We start from the raw sequence: 18,733 nt of genomic DNA, 5'->3' as shown, positions 1-18,733 counted from the left end.
GATCTTGCAGTATTGCACGCTGTTCTGGTTGCCCCGTTACAGGAAGGATGTTTTGCTATGAAGAGGGTGGCAGAAGTGTTTAACCAGAATGTTGCCGGGTTTAGGACGTATTAGCTGGAAGGAGAGGTTGGCCAAACTTGAATTGTTTTCTCTGGAACGCTGGAGGTTGAGAGGAGACCTGATGAGGCACAAGATGGGTTAGACAGTGAAAACCTTTTTACCAGGGTAAAAATGTCAAAGACTCGAGAGGGCTGCTTTAATGTGAGAGTGCCAAAGTTTAAAGGAGATGTTTTACACAGAGAGCGGTGGGTGCCTGGAACAAGCTGTCAGGGGTGGTGGTGGAAGCAGATACAACAGTGATGTTTAAGAGGCTTTTAGACATGTACATGGATATGCAGGGGGCAGAGGGATATGGATCATGTGCAGGCACAGGAGATTAGTTTATGTTGGCATCATGTTCGGTACAGACATTGTGGGCCGAAGGGCCTGTGCTGTGCTGTACTGTTCTATGTTCTTTATTCTAGGTTCTATGTTTACTTTAGACATTGGAGATGCAGCATGGAGACAGGCTCTATGGCCCTCCGAGTCCGCGTCGCCCAGCAATCACACCGTACACGAGCACTATTCTACACACTATGGACAATTTACAATTTCACCGAGTCCAATTAGCCTACAAACCTGTACGTCTTTGGAGTGTGAGAGGAAACCGGAGCACCCGGAGAAAACCACAGAGAAACCCGGAGGACAGTCAGAAACTATTTGCCAGGGTGGAAATATCAAAGACTAGTGAGTGCAGCTTTAAGGTGAATGGGACAAAGGAGGCGTTCGGGGCAGATTATTGTACACAGAGAGTGGTGAGTGACTGGAACTCACTGCCAAGGGTAGCACAGCAGCGCAGCGGTAGAGTTGCTGCCTTACAGCACCAGGGACCAGGGTTCGTTCCGGTCTACGGGTGCTGTCTGTATGGAGTGTGCACGATCTCCCTGTGACCGTGTGGGTTTCTTCCGGGCAATTGTTCTGTAATTAACAGCTGAAACAAAATATATGAAGGAGAGGCACTGAATGTTGTTGTACCATCTATGATCTGCCGTTGCTGTTGAATGATTTCAGCGCACAGCTGCCGGTGTTGCTCGAAGCGCTGGATGACGTAGTTGGTCTGCCGGATGACGTTGTCCTTGAGTAGGGCGATGGACTGCATCTCCGTGTTCTCGATCTCCAGCTCGTGCACCTTGCACAGCAGGCTGAGCACCTCGCGCTGTTGCTCACTGCTGATCCGCTTCGGCAACAGCTCCTCCAGTCGGTGAGCTCGCGATCGGATGTCCGCAAACTGCTTCTCCAGCTCCATCTGCAGAGGAAAGAGACGGGAACACTTCAGCGGTAGCAAGCTGTTTACTTTAGTTTAGTTTAGTTTAATTTATTGTCACGTATACAGAGGTACAGCGACGAGCCTTTTCTGTTGCGTGCTAATTACATTTACACTTCATGCTGCCTAGGCAAGGCCACCAGCATAATAGAAACATAGAAAATAGGTGCAAGAGGAGGCCATTCGGCCCTTCGAGCCAGCACCACCATTCATTGTGATCATGGCTGATCGTCCCCAATCAATAACCCGTGCCTGCCTTCTCCCCATATCCCTTGATTCCACTAGCTCCAAGAGCTCTATCTAACTCTCTCTTAAATCCATCCAGTGATTTGGCCTCCACTGCCCTCTGTGGCAGGGAATTCCACAAATTCACAACTCTCTGGGTGAAAACGTTTTTTCTCACCTCAGTCTTAAATGACCGCCCCTTTATTCTAAGACTGTGGCCCCTGGTTCTGGACTCGCCCAACATGGGGAACATTTTGTTTAAGAAGGAACTGCAGATGCTGGAAAATCGAAGGTAGACAAAAGTGCTGGAGAAACTCAGCGGGTGCCGCAGCATCTATGGAGCGAAGGAAATAAGCAACGTTTCGGGCCAAAACCCTTCCTCAATCAAAGACAAATCTCAATCCGGTCAACCCTCTTCTCCCCTCTCCCATTAGGCAAGAGGTACAACTGTGTGAAAACGCACACATCCAGATTCAGGGACAGTTTCTTCCCACCTGTTATCAGGTAACAGAACCATCCTATGACCAACTAGAGAGCGGTCATGACTTCCCATCTACCTCATTGGAAACCTCTAAACTATCTTTAATCGGACTTTACTGGACTTTATCTTGCACTAAACATTATGCCCTGTATCCTGTATCTGTGCATTGTGGATGTTTCCTCTGACTGGTTAGCATGCAACAAAAGGTTTTCACTGTGCTTCAGCACACATGACAATAAACTAAACTAAACTAAACCCAGTCAGTGTTTGAAAGTGTTTAAGTCCACCCTCTCCTCATGGAAGAAAAACTGCAGATACCTGAATCTGAAACAAAAATCAAAGTATTGCAGGAAAAAAAGGCACAATGTGCTGGAGTAACTCAGAAGGTCAGATACCATCTCTGGAGAACATGGATAGATGACGTTTTGGGTCTGGTCCTTTCTTCAAACTGAATGTAGTAGCGGGAGACAGTTGGAAGAGAGGTGGGGGTTGGAAAAAATCTGCCATATGATAGGTGGATACAGGTGCGAGGGTTGTTGGTAGACACAGAATGCTGGAGTAATTCAGCGGGATAGGTAGCATCTCTGGAGAGCAGGAATGGGTGACGTTTCAAAGAAGGATTGATAGGTAGATGGGGATTGATACAAGTGTTGCGGATTGATACAGGTGCTGGAGGAACTCAGTCTGGAGAATAGTCACGACCCAAAAACAGCGCCTGTCCACAGATGCTGCCAGACCTGCTGAGTTTCTCCAACTCTGTGTGTTTTGCCCAGGCCGATGGTTTTCCCCTGCAGAGGTGGTCATGTTGACCTGTGTCGTCAGCGTGCTCCTGTACAGTGGGCAAAGGGCTTCACCCTTACCTTCTGCCACTTCAGCTTCTTCTGCTCGGCCACGAGTGCGGCAACGTTCTCCCGGGCCATGCCCACCTCTGTCGGCTCCATGACATCGGACTGGTCATCCCCCGTGTCTGAGTCCTTCTCGCTGTCCTCCTTGTTGTACACCTCCTTGCGATTCTCCTCTCTCCATTTCCTGGCCCGCCGTGCCTTTTCCTGCACCCAGCTACAGGTACAAACAGGCAAACTGACGTCTTGCTCGGATTAGTTTACAGTCACATCATTAGCTTTGACCAACTTGGTTCATTCCATTTTTTTTTGATGGAAACAGGCCCTTCAGCCCACCAAGTCTATGCCGACCATTGATCACCATTTCACACTAGTTCCATGTTATCCAACTTTGTGATGTGGGATAATACCGAGGAACCCAGAGGAAACCCACGTGGCCACAGAGAGTTATTAATTTTACGTACATATCAGCAAGACAATGACAATGAACTTTTGACATCAAAGATTTTAAAATAATTAATAGTGGAATAATTGCTGCTTGTTCCAAAGACATGAATGTATCATAATTTATTTGGCTGATTGAACTAATCAAATTTGGAAGATCATCAAACATTATCTCCCCTGATTCAGGTCGTGGTGTACAGAGCCCTGTACACTGCACCGGACCGCTGTACACTGCACCAGAGCGCTTGTACATGGCACCAGAGCCTGTACACTGCAGCAGAGCCCTGCACACTGCTTGCTTACTGGAAGGAGTAACCAGGGAAACAGGAGGTGCACTTACTCTGCTATAGTCAGTAGGTGTCTGGATGTGTCCACTTGGATTTGCATGTTATTGCTATCCAGTTCCAAGAGATTGCGGCGAATCTCCATCTGTTCCCGAAAGGCCGTGATCAGATGTTCGCGGAGCCTCTCCATCTCCCTCCGGTCATACCGAGAGGAATGAAACTGTACCTCGGCTGAAAGAGCAAAGAGCAGAAGAGGTCTTCTTCACTGGAACACATGAGGAACCATTGCAACAGCCAATGCATACACAGGAAGTTGAGCATGCCTCCAACAACTGCCCCAGTGCTGCCTCACAGTACTATTCATACATTCTTGCACTTGAGACTAAGGAGGTTCAATACATCGCCAACAATTCTTACCAACCTTGCACAGATGCACCACAGAAAGCATCCCTGGGATGGATACATACACAGAGTGAGTTGACAGGTTACAGGGGAACGGGCAAAATATCTGTTTACAATTTCAGTTTAAACCATTCACCTTGAACGTTGCGTATATCAGCTTTTTCATTTTTTGTTTGTTGAATTCGTTGTGCGTCGATCTTCTTCTTCAGCCGATGGATTTCACTGCGTAGGTCGGAGATGATGTTAGTGTACTGAGCAATGTGGTAGGATACGTTCATCAAATTGCGCTTTACCTGGTGAATGAAATAGACGTCACATTAGGCCCGGCTGTGTCTTAACTGGCCCTGCCCAAAAACCAGAATAACAAACTAGACTAGAGCTACAGAGAGTCATAGAGCTGTGCAGTATGGAAACAAGCCCTTCAGCCCATCTTGTTCAAGTTGGCACACTGGGCTAGTCCAATTTGTTGCATTTTGCACATATCCCTCTAAACCCTTCCTATCCATTTATTTGTCCAAATGCCTTCTAAAAATCATGATTGTATCCGCTTCTCTAGCTTCCTCTGGCAGCTCATTCTAGATGCAGACTACCCTCCAGAGTGAAAAAGTTGCCCCCAAGCTCCCTCTCCTCTAATCTTAGTTCACAATATTGCATCTACAATAAATTATTTCTATCTCGGTGACATGGGCACGTTCAAATTGCTGCTCTTTGTGGAAAATTCCTGCTTGCCACTGTTATTTCTGTACACAAGGCTGTTGGTTGTGCCCACAACATACCCTGACACCTGGCACTGGCTGTGAAGCGCCTGTACTCTTCAATTTGGCAATAATTACAAAGAGCTTCTCGCAAAGCTGTGATAACGAGATATTACATTAATCTGCCATTTCCATGCTGAAAGCTTATTGATTTGTTGCAATAAATTAACTCCTTTTCTCTGAGGCCAAGGCTAGAATACTCGCAATGGTTTGAATTTAAATGCTTTAACTATCAATCTTTTACATTTTAATTTGCTGGATGCTCATCAATGTGTTGTGCTCTCTGTTAATTGTTATTATATTTGCTGTGAACTTGCACAGCCATTGTCAGGGTGGTTACAAGTGGTCAGTAGGCATATACTTCACAGAATCATAGTGTTGTACAGCATGGAAACAGGCCCTTCAGCCCACCTTGTCCATGCCAACTAGGTTTTGAATATTGAGCTAGTATCATTTACCTGCAGTTGGCCCATAGCCCTCTGAACACTTCCTTGATCTGATCAAACACTTCCATTGATCTGATCAAAGATCTTAAAAGTTGTAATTGCATCCACTTCCGGCAGTTCATTCTATCTACAGACCATCTCGGAACGAACAATTGTACATGAGTTCCCTCGTAACCCTCTCCCCTCTTAAATGTCATTGCATAAAATGTATTTTTATCCAAAACATGATCAAAGCACAATTTTTGTGCGGAAAGAACTCCTGTAAAGAAAATCTGGGAACTAAGGGAAGTAAAGGAACTAGAAAATGAGGGAATTAATGAAAGTAGGGAAACTGAAGGGTCCTGACCTGAAACATTACCCATTCTTTTTCTCCAGAGATGCTGCCTGACCCGCTGAGTTAAGGGCCCGTCCCACGAGCATGCGACTGCATGCGGCGAGCGCGACCAAACCGGAAGTGGGGGCCGCGCGGAGGTCGAGTGATCCCCGTACAGGGCCAGTCCCACCAGCATGCGACTGCATGCGGCGAGCGCGACCAAACCGGAAGTGGGGGCCGCGCGGAGGTCGAGTGATCCCGTATGAGTTGACGTGAAGTTCGAGCGAAGGCATACGCCGTCAAGATGCTGCGTACGGCGTCAAGACGCTGCGCACGCCCGTCGAGACGCTGCGTCCGGCCTCAATGCGGCTGCGGGCTGGCAGGCCGTTGCCGCGCGGAATTTTTGGACAGTGTCAGTTTGTTGCAAACTGGTCCCGCGCGATGTCGGGACCAACTCCGCACAACTCCATACGGCTCCGGCGATCAATGTGGGACCGGCCCCGCGAGGCCGTACGGCTCAAGCGACCACGTTAGGTCGCGCTTGCCGCATGCAGGCGCATGCTGGTGGGACAGGCCCTTTACTCCAGCACGTTGGGTCGAATTGCCTCTATCCCACCTGTTATCATTTAATAGCAAACCTATAAAGACTGAGAGATCAGGTAACTTGCTGCAGTAAAGGCTGATTCTTACTCTGGTCTTGATGTTTTTGGCACGGTCGGCGTAGGTGAGAGTGTTGCGCGATTCCTCAAAGGAGCTGCTGGCTGGGCTGATGTGAGCGATCATCACCGTTCGACTGTTCCCGCCCAGCGAATCCTGCCGCCAATGAGAAGGGGACAGAGTCAGACACCGAGCTCCATGCCTGCCCGCCCCTAACACACCTCCACATTACAAATAAAACATTCTTATGACCCAAGGTTTCTGTTATTTAATGGGTCAGGCAACATCTCCGGCAGACATGGATAGCTGACGTTTCAGGTCGGGACTGTTCTTTAGACTGGTTGTAGGGGTGAGGGGGGTGGGGAACTGGAACCAGGGCCAGCAACAGTTCAGGGTACCACCCTGCCATAGGTCATCTGTTGCAGGCCCTAATTTATCCTGGTCTTTTCTTGCTTCCAGTTGCCCCCTCCCCCCTCTTCCCCCACCCCTACACTCAGTCTGAAGAAAGGTCCCGACCCGAAACGTCACCTATCCATTTTGTCCAGAGATGCTGCCTGACCCACTGAGTTACTCCAGCACTTTGTGCCCATCTTTGGTATAAACCAGTAACTGTAGTTCCTTTTTTTATTACTTCTGTTATTTAGTTTAGTTCAGAGATATGTTGTGGAAACAACAGGCCCTTTGGCCCCATGGAGTCCACACTGACCATCAATCACACGTTCACACTAGTTCTCTGTTATCCCACTTCCTCATTCACCTCCAACACACTAGCGGCAATTTACAGAGGGCCAATTAACTTACAAACCCGCATGTCATTGGGATATGGGAGGAAACTGAAGCACCCATGCCGTCACAGGGAGAACGTGAGAACTCCACACGGACAGCACCCAAGGTCAGGATCAAACTTGGGTCTCTGGCACTGCGACGGCAGCAGCTCTACCATCTGTGCTACTGTTAGAACCTGGAACAGTGCAGCACAGGGACAGGCCTGTTGGCCCACAATGTCTGTGCCGAACATGATGCTAAGACCACTGTGACCTCTGTCTAAATTCAATAGGTGATCAAATCAGGGTTTGAATTTCACAGAGTAACGCTGTACGGGTCTACTCAGGACAGTCCGAAGGTTGCCCCATTGCACGGAGATAGAGAGAGAGCATTTTGTTGATGAACCTGGTGACCATTTGTCACGTGCACTTACTCACATACCTTCAGTAAGCGGGTCAGCTTGCTGTCTCGGTAATTAACATACTTATTCCCTCCCTTCTCACTCAGCGCATTGATGCAGTTTCCCAGCGCCAACAGTGAACGGTTGATGTGCGCTCCTTCCTTCATCCGTTTCCCACGGTTTTGTGTCTGAGACGTTGAGGGAGATGTTAAGAATAAAGTACAGTGAGTTTGTGACAACATAACATGGGATACAGACCAGTTCTCCCAACAGTGATACACGCCAATGTACATTAAGACAAGTTGATTGATTTTTAAATGTAGTTGGCCACCCTTCAAGGCCCACAGAGGAATCTCTCAGTTACATCCCACAGTTGCAGTACGGAAGAAATCGACATTCTATTTTTGCCAAATCTCCAACACATCCGACTATTTCTCCAGATCAGAATCCAGAACTAAACATCACTGCATTCTTTCTCAGATTCTTCCCAAGGTGAGAGGGGCAACGTTTAATGGAGATAGACACTGTTGCACCCGCTGAGTTTCTCCAGCATTTTTGTGTACCTTTAAGAGACATTGGTTAGGCATATGGATACACAGGGATTTGGATCACGTGCTGGCGGGCGAGGATAATTTAGCTTGGCATCGTATTCGGCATGGGCATTGTGGGCTGAAGGGCCTGGTCCTGTGCTGTGCTGTTCTCCGTTCTAGATCACCACTGACTGGAGCTCATCACGGCCAACACAAACCAGTGTAGGCCACGGCTGGCAGGGCTTGGATCTGTAGCCAGGGCCCTCTCTGGAAAGCTCCATCCAACTTCATGGGACAGTCTGGGAGCTGCCCGCTTGCTTCAAAGGACCAGCCCCCACCAAGCTGCCCTCTGGTGGACCCTCTCCTTACACTGAGCAGCCTCCTCCTCTGTGACTCCACACACCCTATCCATACACAAGGCAATGACCTGGGTAAGTGGGAAAACGCTGACACTTCCAGCATCGTGTCCACACAACCCCACACATTCCTACTTTGGGATTTCCAGGCAAACACAGAGGCCCTCCAGATGGGGGCAGCACATCTTTCATGAGGTATAAACAGTAGAAACAAGGAACTGCAGATGCTGCTTCAGACAATATTAGACAATAGACAATAGGTGCAGGAGTAGGCCATTCGGCCCTTCGAGCCTGCACCGCCATTCACTGTGATCATGGCTGGTCATTCACAATCAGTACCTCGTTCCAGCCTTCTCCCCATATCCCCTGACTCCGCTATCTTTAAGAGCCCTATCTAACTCTCTCTCTTGTAAGCATTCAGAGAATCGGCCTCCACTGCCTTCTGAGGCAGATAATTCTACAGATTCGCAACTCTCTGGGTGAAAAGGTTTTTCCTCATCTCCGTTCTAAATGGCCTACCTCTTATTCTTAAACTGTGGCCCCTGGTTCTGGACTTCGCCAACATCAGGAACATGTTTCCTGCCTCTAGCGTGCCCAATCCCTTAATAATCTTATATGTTTCAATAAGATATCCTCTCATCCTGCTAAATTCCAGTGTATACAAGCCCAGTCGCTCCATTCTTTCAACATATGACAGTCCCGCCATCCTGGAATTAACTTTGTGAACCTACGCTGCACTCCCTCAATAGCTGTACCAAAGATAGACACAAAGTGCTCGGGGTATCCCCTACTCTTTTTAGTCTGAAGAGGGGTCCCCACGCAAAACGTCACCCATTCCTTTCTCCAGAGATGCTGCCTGACCCACTGAGTTACTCCAGCATCTTATATACATCTTTCACTAGTGCCACCCTTGCCGGCTTCCCCGGGAATCTAGCAAGGAAACGGATTACCATCGGGAATGTGGTACAGGAGCCTGGGAACCGTGACCCCCAGGTTCAAGAACAGCTTCTTCCAAGCGACCATTAGGCACTTGAACACTGCACAACACTAACGTCAGCAACTGTGATCTTCTACGGACTGTGTCTTTGGTTGCACTACGGGCTTTGGTTTTTTGCACTAATATGGCTACCTAGTATTACTGATTATTAATTAATTGTATTAGTGATTATTATATATGGTGATCTGTGTGTCACTACGTTTATGGGCCTGTTAGGCTGCAGCAAGTAAGAGTGCAATCGTCCCATTGTCAGTACCTTGGACAATGAAACACTCTGGACTCTTGAAATCTGTTTCTTTTACAACCACTAGATGGTGCATTTGAGCCAGCGAGAGCAACCATGTCCGTATTTCCTTTTTCTGTTACGCAGTAACATTTACACTAGAGAGCACAATTACTGAGCTTAATACTGGAACTAGGTTCAGGTTTATTATTGTCACATGTAGCAAGGTACAGTTAAAAAAAATGTTTTGCATACTAGTCAATCAGATTAGAAATACAACACATAGATACTCTCTGTTTAAACACACATACAATAGGTAGAGCAAAAGGGAAGATACGGAGCGCAGAATATAGTTCCCAGCATAAGGTCATGAGATAGGAGCAGAATTAGAACATTCAGCCCATCAAGTCTACTCCGCCATTCAATCATGGCTGATCTATCTCTCCCTCCTGACCCCATTCTCCTGCCTTCTCCCCATAATCTCTGACACCAGTACTGATCAAGCATTGTGGAGAATCAGTCCATAAACAAAGTCCAATGTCCATAATGGGATAAGGGTGAATCGGACAGCAACCTAGCTTATGGAAGATCTGTTCAGAAGCCTGACAATGGTGGAGAGGAAGCTGTTCCTGAGTACGGAACTACATGCAGGAACTTTGTTTAAAATGCTTGAATACGTCCTACAGTCTGAACATTCAGATCTTAAATACACCCTCCTGCCCACACAGTGATACAGTTAAAATCCCTGGTTTGGGACTGCAATGAATTAAAGATGGCATTGAATTCGTGTTGAGCCTTGTGGAAGCAGACAGTGAGAGGCATTTTGATAGGCACGTGGATATGCAGGGAATGGAGGGATGTGGATCACATGCAGGCCGATGAGATTAATTTAACACATTTGGCATGGACATTGTTGTCCGAAGGGCCTGTCCCTGTATTGTACTGCTCTATGTTCCAAAACAAAAGAAAAGCATTTTTATTTGGACAAAACAAAAACAAAAAACTGTGGCAGCTGCAACCTGTCATTGAGTCAAACGCCCACCACCCTCACACTAGCCCCACTGGTGTCTCTTCATCATGACAGTTTCTTTACACTTAAATTAATTCATCTCCTCAGAGTTTTAGAGATACAGTGTAGAAACAGGCCCTTTGGCCCACCGAGTCCGCGCCGACCAACAATCACCTTGTACACTAGTTACTATCCTACACACTTGGGGCATTTTACAGAAGCCACTTAACCTATAATTTTGGGATGTGGGAGGAAACCAGAGCACCCGGAGGAAACCCTCATGGTCATAGGGAGAACGTGCAAACTCCGTAAAAACAGCACCCATAGTCCGGATTGAACCCGGGTCTCTGGCACTGCATGGTAGCAACTCTACTGCTGCGCCACAGTGCCGCCCACTCATTTTTAACAATTTTTAATTGTTAAGCCAACTTCACAAGATATTTCTTCACAATTGAAGCCCAAGTTCTAAGAAATTATCCTGTCATAAACCATCCACTGATTCACTTATATAAAGGAGGTGATATTCAGAGACACACTGACCCACGTTGTGGCAAGGGCTGACTATCACAGAGCTCTGTCAATGCTTGCACCATCTGGCAGGTACAGTTACTGCCCCAACCCCTGCAATGGATCTATTCCATGAGCTCCAGACTGCTGGCTATAAAGATTGGAATTAGGGCTCAACTGTGTGCCTGGGCCTGGACTTTCTCACCGCCAGGCCCCAGGTAGTCAAGATGGGAGGGAATACATCAAAGTCCCTCACCCTGAGCACAGGATCGCCCCAGGGTTGCGTCCTCAGCCCCCTATTGTACTCCCTGTACACACATGACTGTGTGGCTAGGTTCAGCTCCAACTCAATAATTAAGTTTGCTGATGACACTGTGGTGGTGGGCCTGATCTCAGACAACGATGAGAAGGCCTACCGGGAGGAGGTGGCTGATCTACCACTCTGGTGCCAGGACAACAGCCTCCTCTTGAACATCAAAAAAACTAAGGAGCTGATCGTGGACTTTAGGAGGGCACATCATCCGAGGAGGTACACTCCATTGAGGATAAATGGGGATACTGTGGATAGGGTGAGCTGTTTTAAATATCTGGGAGTCCACATCTCTGAGGATCTGACATGGACATCACACGCCGCAGCACTGGTGAGTAAGGCAAGGCAGCGCCTTTACCACCTCAGGCAATTGAGGAAATTCAGAGTGTCTCCGAGGATCCTCCAGTGCTTCTACTCAGCGGCTGTGGAAAGCATCTTGTCCGGAAATATTACCATCTGGTTTGGGAATTGCTCTGCCCAGGACAAGAAGGCTGACAGAGAGTAGTGCGTTCGGCTGAACGCACTATGGGAACTTCACTCGCCCCCCTGCAGGAACTATACAACAGGAGGTGCAACTCCAGAGCAAATAAAATCATGGGAGACCCCTTCCACCCATGCAACGGACTGTTCCAGCTGCTACGGTCAGGCAAACGCCTCCATTGCCATGCAGTGAGAACGGAGAGGTTGAGAAGGAGTTTCTTCCCAGAGGCCATTCGGACTGTAAACTCCCATCTCACCATGGACTAACTTTACTGAACGTTTTGTCTTCCAATATTTAATATGTAAAAGAATATGTGTGTGTTCATGATTGTGTTTATAGTTTGTTTGGTTGATTGTTTGTTTGTCTTTTTGCACAAAGTCCGCGAGCATTGCCACTTTTCATTTCACTGCACATCTCGTATGTGTATGTGACGAATAAACTTGACTTGACTTGTAAGAGAGAGGCTGCATATTGCAGAGACTTACTCACCTGTGAAGCTCTCTCTGATCCAGCCAGGTCAATCATGAACAGGCGGCCAATTCGTACCTCCTGCAAAATGTTCTTGATGCGATTCCTCTGCCTTACGGTCACCTGTAGGACGGCGTGCGACCGAGAGGAGGTTTTGTTGGCAGCCGTGGGCTCCTGGGTCCGCTGCTTGTTCCCTTTCATCAACAGCTGCATTATCTGCCGGAGAGAACGGCAGGATATGGATTATGTATTAGTTCACTCTCGTGGATGTGAATTCTACAAATTAACCCCACCATCTGAGCAGAGCAACTTCTCCTGAATTAGACTTACACATAACCATCTTCAATGGAGCTTTTGTTAGTCACATATACACCTGCACAGTGAACTTCTTTTTGCAAATATTACACATGCTGGCGCCACCATTTTTGGCGCCATTATTCAAAGTCCATATTCCGGTCGGCCCCGGATGTACTGGAGCAGTTCCCACAAGAACCAACGTCCCTCTCCACTCCTTGCCTGGTCATCTTTGTATCCCGGGGACGCCTCCTGCTGGCCCTTGCTCCTCACGTCCGACGCCTCCAACTCCCTCCCGGTTACACTGTCTGACGAGCCTTTGGGCAGGTTCCCGATCCCGTCAATTGATGTGCCTTTGGAGGAGGACCTGCCGACCAGCGAACCTTCCTTACATAATCCATGACACATCTTACCTTCAAAGAACTCCAATACATTTCACAAAACCACATTGACTTTGCCTGTTATTTTGAATCACCTTTTACTATGAGATTAAAGCATCTTCCCTCTGTTTAGCCAACGGCCTGTCATTTCTACCTCCCTACATTTTGGAGAAAGGAGTTACATTTGCCATTTACTGATCTAGTGGAACCTGTCCACTTTGAGGGCTTTTTAGAAAACTGAATCCATGCATCAATTATCATGGAGGTGTAAGGAAGTGCAGATGCTGAAATCTTGAACAAGATTTAATGTGCTGGAGGAACTCAACGGGTCAGTCAGCATTTGTGGAGGCAATGTATCTTCGACTATTACTGTAGCAACTTTTAAAACCCTAGGATGAACTTGATGAGGATCAGTTGGTTGCTGCTCCAGCAATGCGTCATGTGCTAATGCCCCAGTTATTGTAATTCTGAGCAATGACACCTATATTCCACAGGGAAAGTGATGCAAAATGCTGGTTGAATTCATCTGCCATTCTTACCTTCCATTATCAATTCAGAAGGACCTACTGCATGTTTAGTCTGAAGAAGGGTCCCAACCCAAAATCCCATCTACCCATGTTCTCCAAAGATGCTGCCTGGCCCACTTAGTTACTCCAGCACTTTGTGTCCTTTTTGGTCAGAATCTCGTCCATTAATTGTGTTTTTCTCCACATCCAGGATATGAGCTGCTGAGTACATACGTCAACTTCTGTCTCTGTTTTGGATTTTTAGCATTCACAGTGTAATGTAACTAGTTACAGGTGGGGCCATGAGGTGAGGCTGCAGTTTACATTGCTCCCCACAGCTCCAGTGGCCCGAGCTCAATGTTGACCTTGGATCTGCTGAGCACTGCCCAGTGCATCACAGGTATTGACTTCCCCACCATCGAAGGGATCTACTGGAGGTACTGCCTCAAAAAGGCAGCCAGCATCATCAAGGACCCACACCACCCTGGCCACGCTTTCACTTCACTCCTGCCATCGGGAAAAAAGGTACGGGAGCCTCAAAACCAAAATGCTCAAGGTCAGGAAAAGCTTCTTTCCAACACCCATCAGTCTCTTGAATACTACAAACATCAACTAATCTCCGAACTACAAGCTGCCTGGTATGCACGAGAGACTTTAGGCTTTGCTTTTTGCACCATGTTGTTTAAAAAAAAATTATTGAGCTTCCTTTTACATATTTATATGACTGTTTCATGATCATGGAAAGATGGAACTGCAGATGCTGGAATATGGAGTAAAGCATAAAGTACTGGAGGAACTTCCTTGTTTATTATTTCATCTATTGAGTACAGTGTTTACAAGTTGGTTGCATTGCAGTTGTGAGTAAGAATGTCATTGTTCTGTTTTGGGGCATATGACAATGAAACACTCTTGACTCTTTGTGACTGACCTCTGCTTCCCAACATCCCGGAGACAGGATGGTAGATTACTTGGCTACTGTAAGTTAGCCATTGGGGTTAGTTCATGGCAAAAAGAAGCCAAGGGGATTTGATGGGGGAGTGGGTGGTTGTGGAGTCGGGGAGAGAAGAGGACAGAGAATGGGAAGCTGCCAGGGCTCTGAAGAGCCTCCGCTGCATCATGATAAGATTAAGGCATCAAACTCATTCTAAACAAGGCGTTTGTTAAGTTCCAAGAATGAGTGCTATCAAGAGCCTTATCTAATTCCCTCTTAGTTCCTACCGTATCATTCCTTTCAACAGCTTCAATGAACAACATGATGGCAAGCACTTGTTTTTGCAGTAAAGCACTCTCATTACAAGTGTCTGCATGACAACAGGTGCTTACGTGGAAGTGGTGATCTAACAAGTGATTTTGATAAGTCTGCTGGGAAAGGAAGCATTATCTCTTTGACTATTCCCTCCTCAACACACCGAGGGAGGAAACGATTATTTGTTATTTAATTTAATATATTTAAAGGTGAGTTGGTGATTTATTCAAATAAAATAGTCGGCATGTTGCAGGCAAGGAGGATGTAAAACTGTCCAAAGCTGCTAGATTAATCTAATTAATGGAATATGATCTTGAAATAGAGTGAAACACAAAGTACTGGAATAACTCAGAGGGTCAGGCAGCATCTGTGGAGGGAATGGATAGGTGATGTTTCGAGTTGGACCTATCTTCAAACTCTGAGGAAGGGTCCTGACACAAAACATGTTCTGTCCATTCCCTCCACAGATGCTGCCTGACCTGCTGAGTTCCTCCAGTACTTTGTGTTTTACTCCATATTCTAGTGTCTGCAGTTCCCTGTTTCTATGATGATGAAACAGTCAGATACCCGGGTGGGCGTGCTTTGTTGTGTTAATTTCAGCAATGCGTGTTGCAACATCAGTTAGTTCTGCGGTAGAGTAATTGGACAACCTCTGGGCTGAACCACATCACTTTGGATATTGCACCGGGCATTTCCAGTCACGTACGACACTGCTGTGTGTATGCATGGAATGACGTAAAGACACGTGAAATGCGTCGGATACATGCCGAGAAAATCCGATGGAACGGCCCTGGCCTAGTGGAGCAGCTCAGACCATGACTGGGAGCTCCACAGCATCGGTTCCCACCCCACCCCTCGCCTTCCTGACTCACTCCCTCTCCAGGCACCTCCCAACACCAGGGTAATCACCTCCCAACACCTCTGTAATCTGGCCGGTAATCCCCAACTAAACTCCAGCCCTGACTCCTGAGCCTCTGAAACTCTGGCTGCACTCGCACCCTGACTTCTGACGAGGATCAGATCTGTGTCCCAACCTCCCACTCCCTCAACCACACCCTGTGCGACCCCTGTCCCAGAATGACCAGATTATTTCTCATGCACCCTGCAAGGGGAAGTAGACGAAGGGGAGTCACTCACTGGCAATCAAAGCCATGGGTCTCAAGCATGTACCATCTTGCTAAATGACGTGTGCAGTTCTGGTCACCCTATTATATGAAGCATGTGCAGGCTTTGGAGAAGGTGCAGAAGTGGTTTAGACTGCTGCCTGGATTAAGGAGTGTTAGTATCAGGGAGAGGTTGGACAAATTTGCATTGTTTTCTCTGGAGTGTCGGAGGCTGAGGGAAGACCAGATAGAAGTATATTCAATTATGAGAGGCACAGAAAGGGTAGACAGTCAGAATCCTTTTCCATTGGTGAAAATGTCAAACGTTAGAGGGCACAGCTTTAAGGTGAAGGGGGAAGAGTTTAAAGGAGATGTGCGGGAAAAGTTTTTGTTTTACACAGAGAGTGGTGGGAGCCTGGAACGCACTGTAAGATGATGGATGAGGATATGATAGTGTCGTTTAAGCTTTTAAATAGGCACATGGAGATGCAGGGAATGGATGGATGGATATGGATCAATGTGCTAGCAGTGGAGTGAACCTGGCATCATGTTCGACACAGACATTGTTGGCTGAAGGGCCTGTCCCTGTGATGCACAGTTCTGTGTTCCTTGTTCTAGATCGCACAACCAAAACAGGCACCAAACCTCAGAGCACACAAGCTTTAACTCCAACCTAGAATGCATTTCCTGCAGCATCGATCACCGTGATCAATGTTGATGCACCATCTCATTAGGTAGAATGGTTTTCATAGCAAGTAAGCAGCGATGTTTCCAAAAAATAATACATTGACAATTAAACAGAGTATTTACTCAGGAAAGCAGTAAAATGACAGGAGAGCGTGACCCTTTATTGATTGTCCATTGATTCATCTGCAGACCTTGTGGTAATCTAATCTGAATTGGTTTTGAATGACAATTATTGCTGCTTTAGTGCGCTCTTACCAATTAATGATTTGCCTTTGATGGTAGACACAAGGCAGCCACGTGGGGTGGGTAATATTTACATAGAAATCACAGGAAAGATGTGCGGGGTGAGCTACCAGCATCCATTCCAAATCTCTTGCTCCCACAGCCACTGACTCCTCTCCAACCCACCCTGTCCCATATAAGGACTCTACGCCATTCGTTGAGTTTCTCTGTCCCTCCAACAAAGAAACTTCTCTCTCAGTTACTCAATTCAGCCCGATCCTCAACGTCAGGGCTTTTTTGTAGACAAAATGCTGCCAGTAAACTACGTCTGAAGAAGGGTCTCATCCCGAAACGTCACCCATTCCTTCTCTCCAGAGATGCTGCCTGTCCCGCTGAGTTACTCCAGCATTTTGTGTCTATCTTCGACTTAAACCAGCATCTGCAGTTCTTTCCCACACAAGATAGCTCCATACTATTTTGATTTTAGACTTTAGAAGTACAGCACAGAAACAGGCCCTTCAGCCCACCAAGTCCATGCCAACCAGCGAGCACCCCATACACTAGAACTATCCCTACACAATCGGGACAATTTACAGTTACCGAAGGCAATTAACCTACAAACCTGTACGTCTTTGGAGCGTGGGAGGAAACCGGAGCACCCAGAGAAAACCCACAAGATCGCAGGGAGAACGTACAAACTCCGCACAATCTGTACCTGAGGTTGAGATCAAACCTGGTTCTCTGGCGTGGAGAGGCAGCAGCCCTAATGCTGCATCCCTATGCCGCCCTTTTTTTGTGACCAATCAACTTCTAATTCAATAAACTAATAATGAAAAAGTAGAACATCTATATTTTAAACTAAAAAGTTGACTATAGTGTGGTCTACTATCTTACACTTGTAGTTAGTATGATTGTGCAGTGTATAGTAGGATTGTCACAAACTGTATTCTGTAACACTAAATGAATTTCCCTTTACTTGGGTATTGTGACAATAAAGTACTATTGAATCATTAAACATCAAGAAAATCTACTTTTTAAATATTATGCAGGTGCCATACGGGTGTGAATGGTCACAAACTCAACACTGTTCCATGAAATTATTAATCTTCCATTTTTCATCGTCTCTGCCTCTGAAGTCATGCAAGGACTCTAGCAAGAAAGTGGTGCCCCTTCCCACCACAGATGCTGCTTGACCCGCTGAGTTCCTCCAGCACATTGTGCTTTGCTCCAGTAAAAGTGAAATTTGTACTTTACCTCTTTGGCGTTAATGGTGGACACTTCAGTGATTCCTGCAATTTGGATCCCTCCCTTTGAGTCCTCTCGTAGATCTAAGAAGCCAGACAACGGATTAAGTAAATCCCGGATCATCTCATTGTAAATCTGTGAAGGAAAATAAATCGGTAAGAATAGAAGAAAGTCTCCGTGCAAGTTCTTCGATGCTGACTGAGAGAAGACAAGGAGGTCAACCTGCCCTCTGCTTGCATCCTCCATACACAGGAGAATCTTGAACAAGGAGACATGGTTAGAATGTTGAGGGCAATCATTTACAACTGATGAACAGAGAGAACTTCACACCGATGGTGGTGAACGCCTGGAGGCTTGTGGAGGCTGGATCACTGATGACATTCAACAAGGAACTGTGGGGGACGGGAATCTGGCAGAGTAGAGGAGATGAGGGCTGGGTAGAGCAGCCATGATCACATTGTACAGCAGGGACGGATCGACAGGCCGAGTGGCCTACTCCTGCTCTGAAATAAGCTCTGTATGCAAGTGACCCCATATCCTCTCTAGGAGTACGGATCTTAATAATAAAGCCAGTACCTAATCCAGAAACTCTTCATCCGGTAAATATTATTCTTTAAAAGTAAGAGCTGCTCTGCAGGCCAAATGATAAATAGATTGTGACTTTGAAAGCAAATATGGCTTGGTTAAGTAACTTGAACGCACAGAAACAAAGGAAGTTACAGAGAGTGGTAGACACTGCCTGGTCCATCATAGCTACTGACCTCCCCACCATCGAAGGGATTTATAGGAGTC

General features: G+C 46.8%; 1 protein-coding gene across 3 annotated transcripts in view; it reads right to left on the bottom strand.

The window, feature by feature from the left end:
* Nucleotides 1–18,733, bottom strand: part of kif19 (kinesin family member 19) — a 124,636-nt gene that overhangs the window by 24,572 nt on the left and 81,331 nt on the right. For 2 of the 3 annotated variants that reach the window (XM_033044561.1, XM_033044562.1), the window contains exons 6-13: nucleotides 17,951–18,076; nucleotides 12,280–12,474; nucleotides 7,419–7,565; nucleotides 6,246–6,368; nucleotides 4,178–4,334; nucleotides 3,696–3,870; nucleotides 2,930–3,128; nucleotides 1,075–1,345 (exon numbers count right to left, since the gene is read on the bottom strand). In XM_033044561.1, coding sequence (XP_032900452.1) covers nucleotides 1,075–1,345; nucleotides 2,930–3,128; nucleotides 3,696–3,870; nucleotides 4,178–4,334; nucleotides 6,246–6,368; nucleotides 7,419–7,565; nucleotides 12,280–12,474; nucleotides 17,951–18,076 — 1,393 coding nt within the window. The remainder of the gene's footprint in view (nucleotides 1–1,074; nucleotides 1,346–2,929; nucleotides 3,129–3,695; nucleotides 3,871–4,177; nucleotides 4,335–6,245; nucleotides 6,369–7,418; nucleotides 7,566–12,279; nucleotides 12,475–17,950; nucleotides 18,077–18,733) is intronic. The other variant, XM_033044563.1, reaches the window with a different exon arrangement.

The sequence above is a fragment of the Amblyraja radiata genome, chromosome 26 (genome assembly GCF_010909765.2).
Source record: "Amblyraja radiata isolate CabotCenter1 chromosome 26, sAmbRad1.1.pri, whole genome shotgun sequence".
Classification (NCBI taxonomy): domain Eukaryota; kingdom Metazoa; phylum Chordata; class Chondrichthyes; order Rajiformes; family Rajidae; genus Amblyraja; species Amblyraja radiata.
Note: the sequence above shows the minus strand (reverse complement) of the source record. Positions and strands in the feature narration are given on the sequence as shown.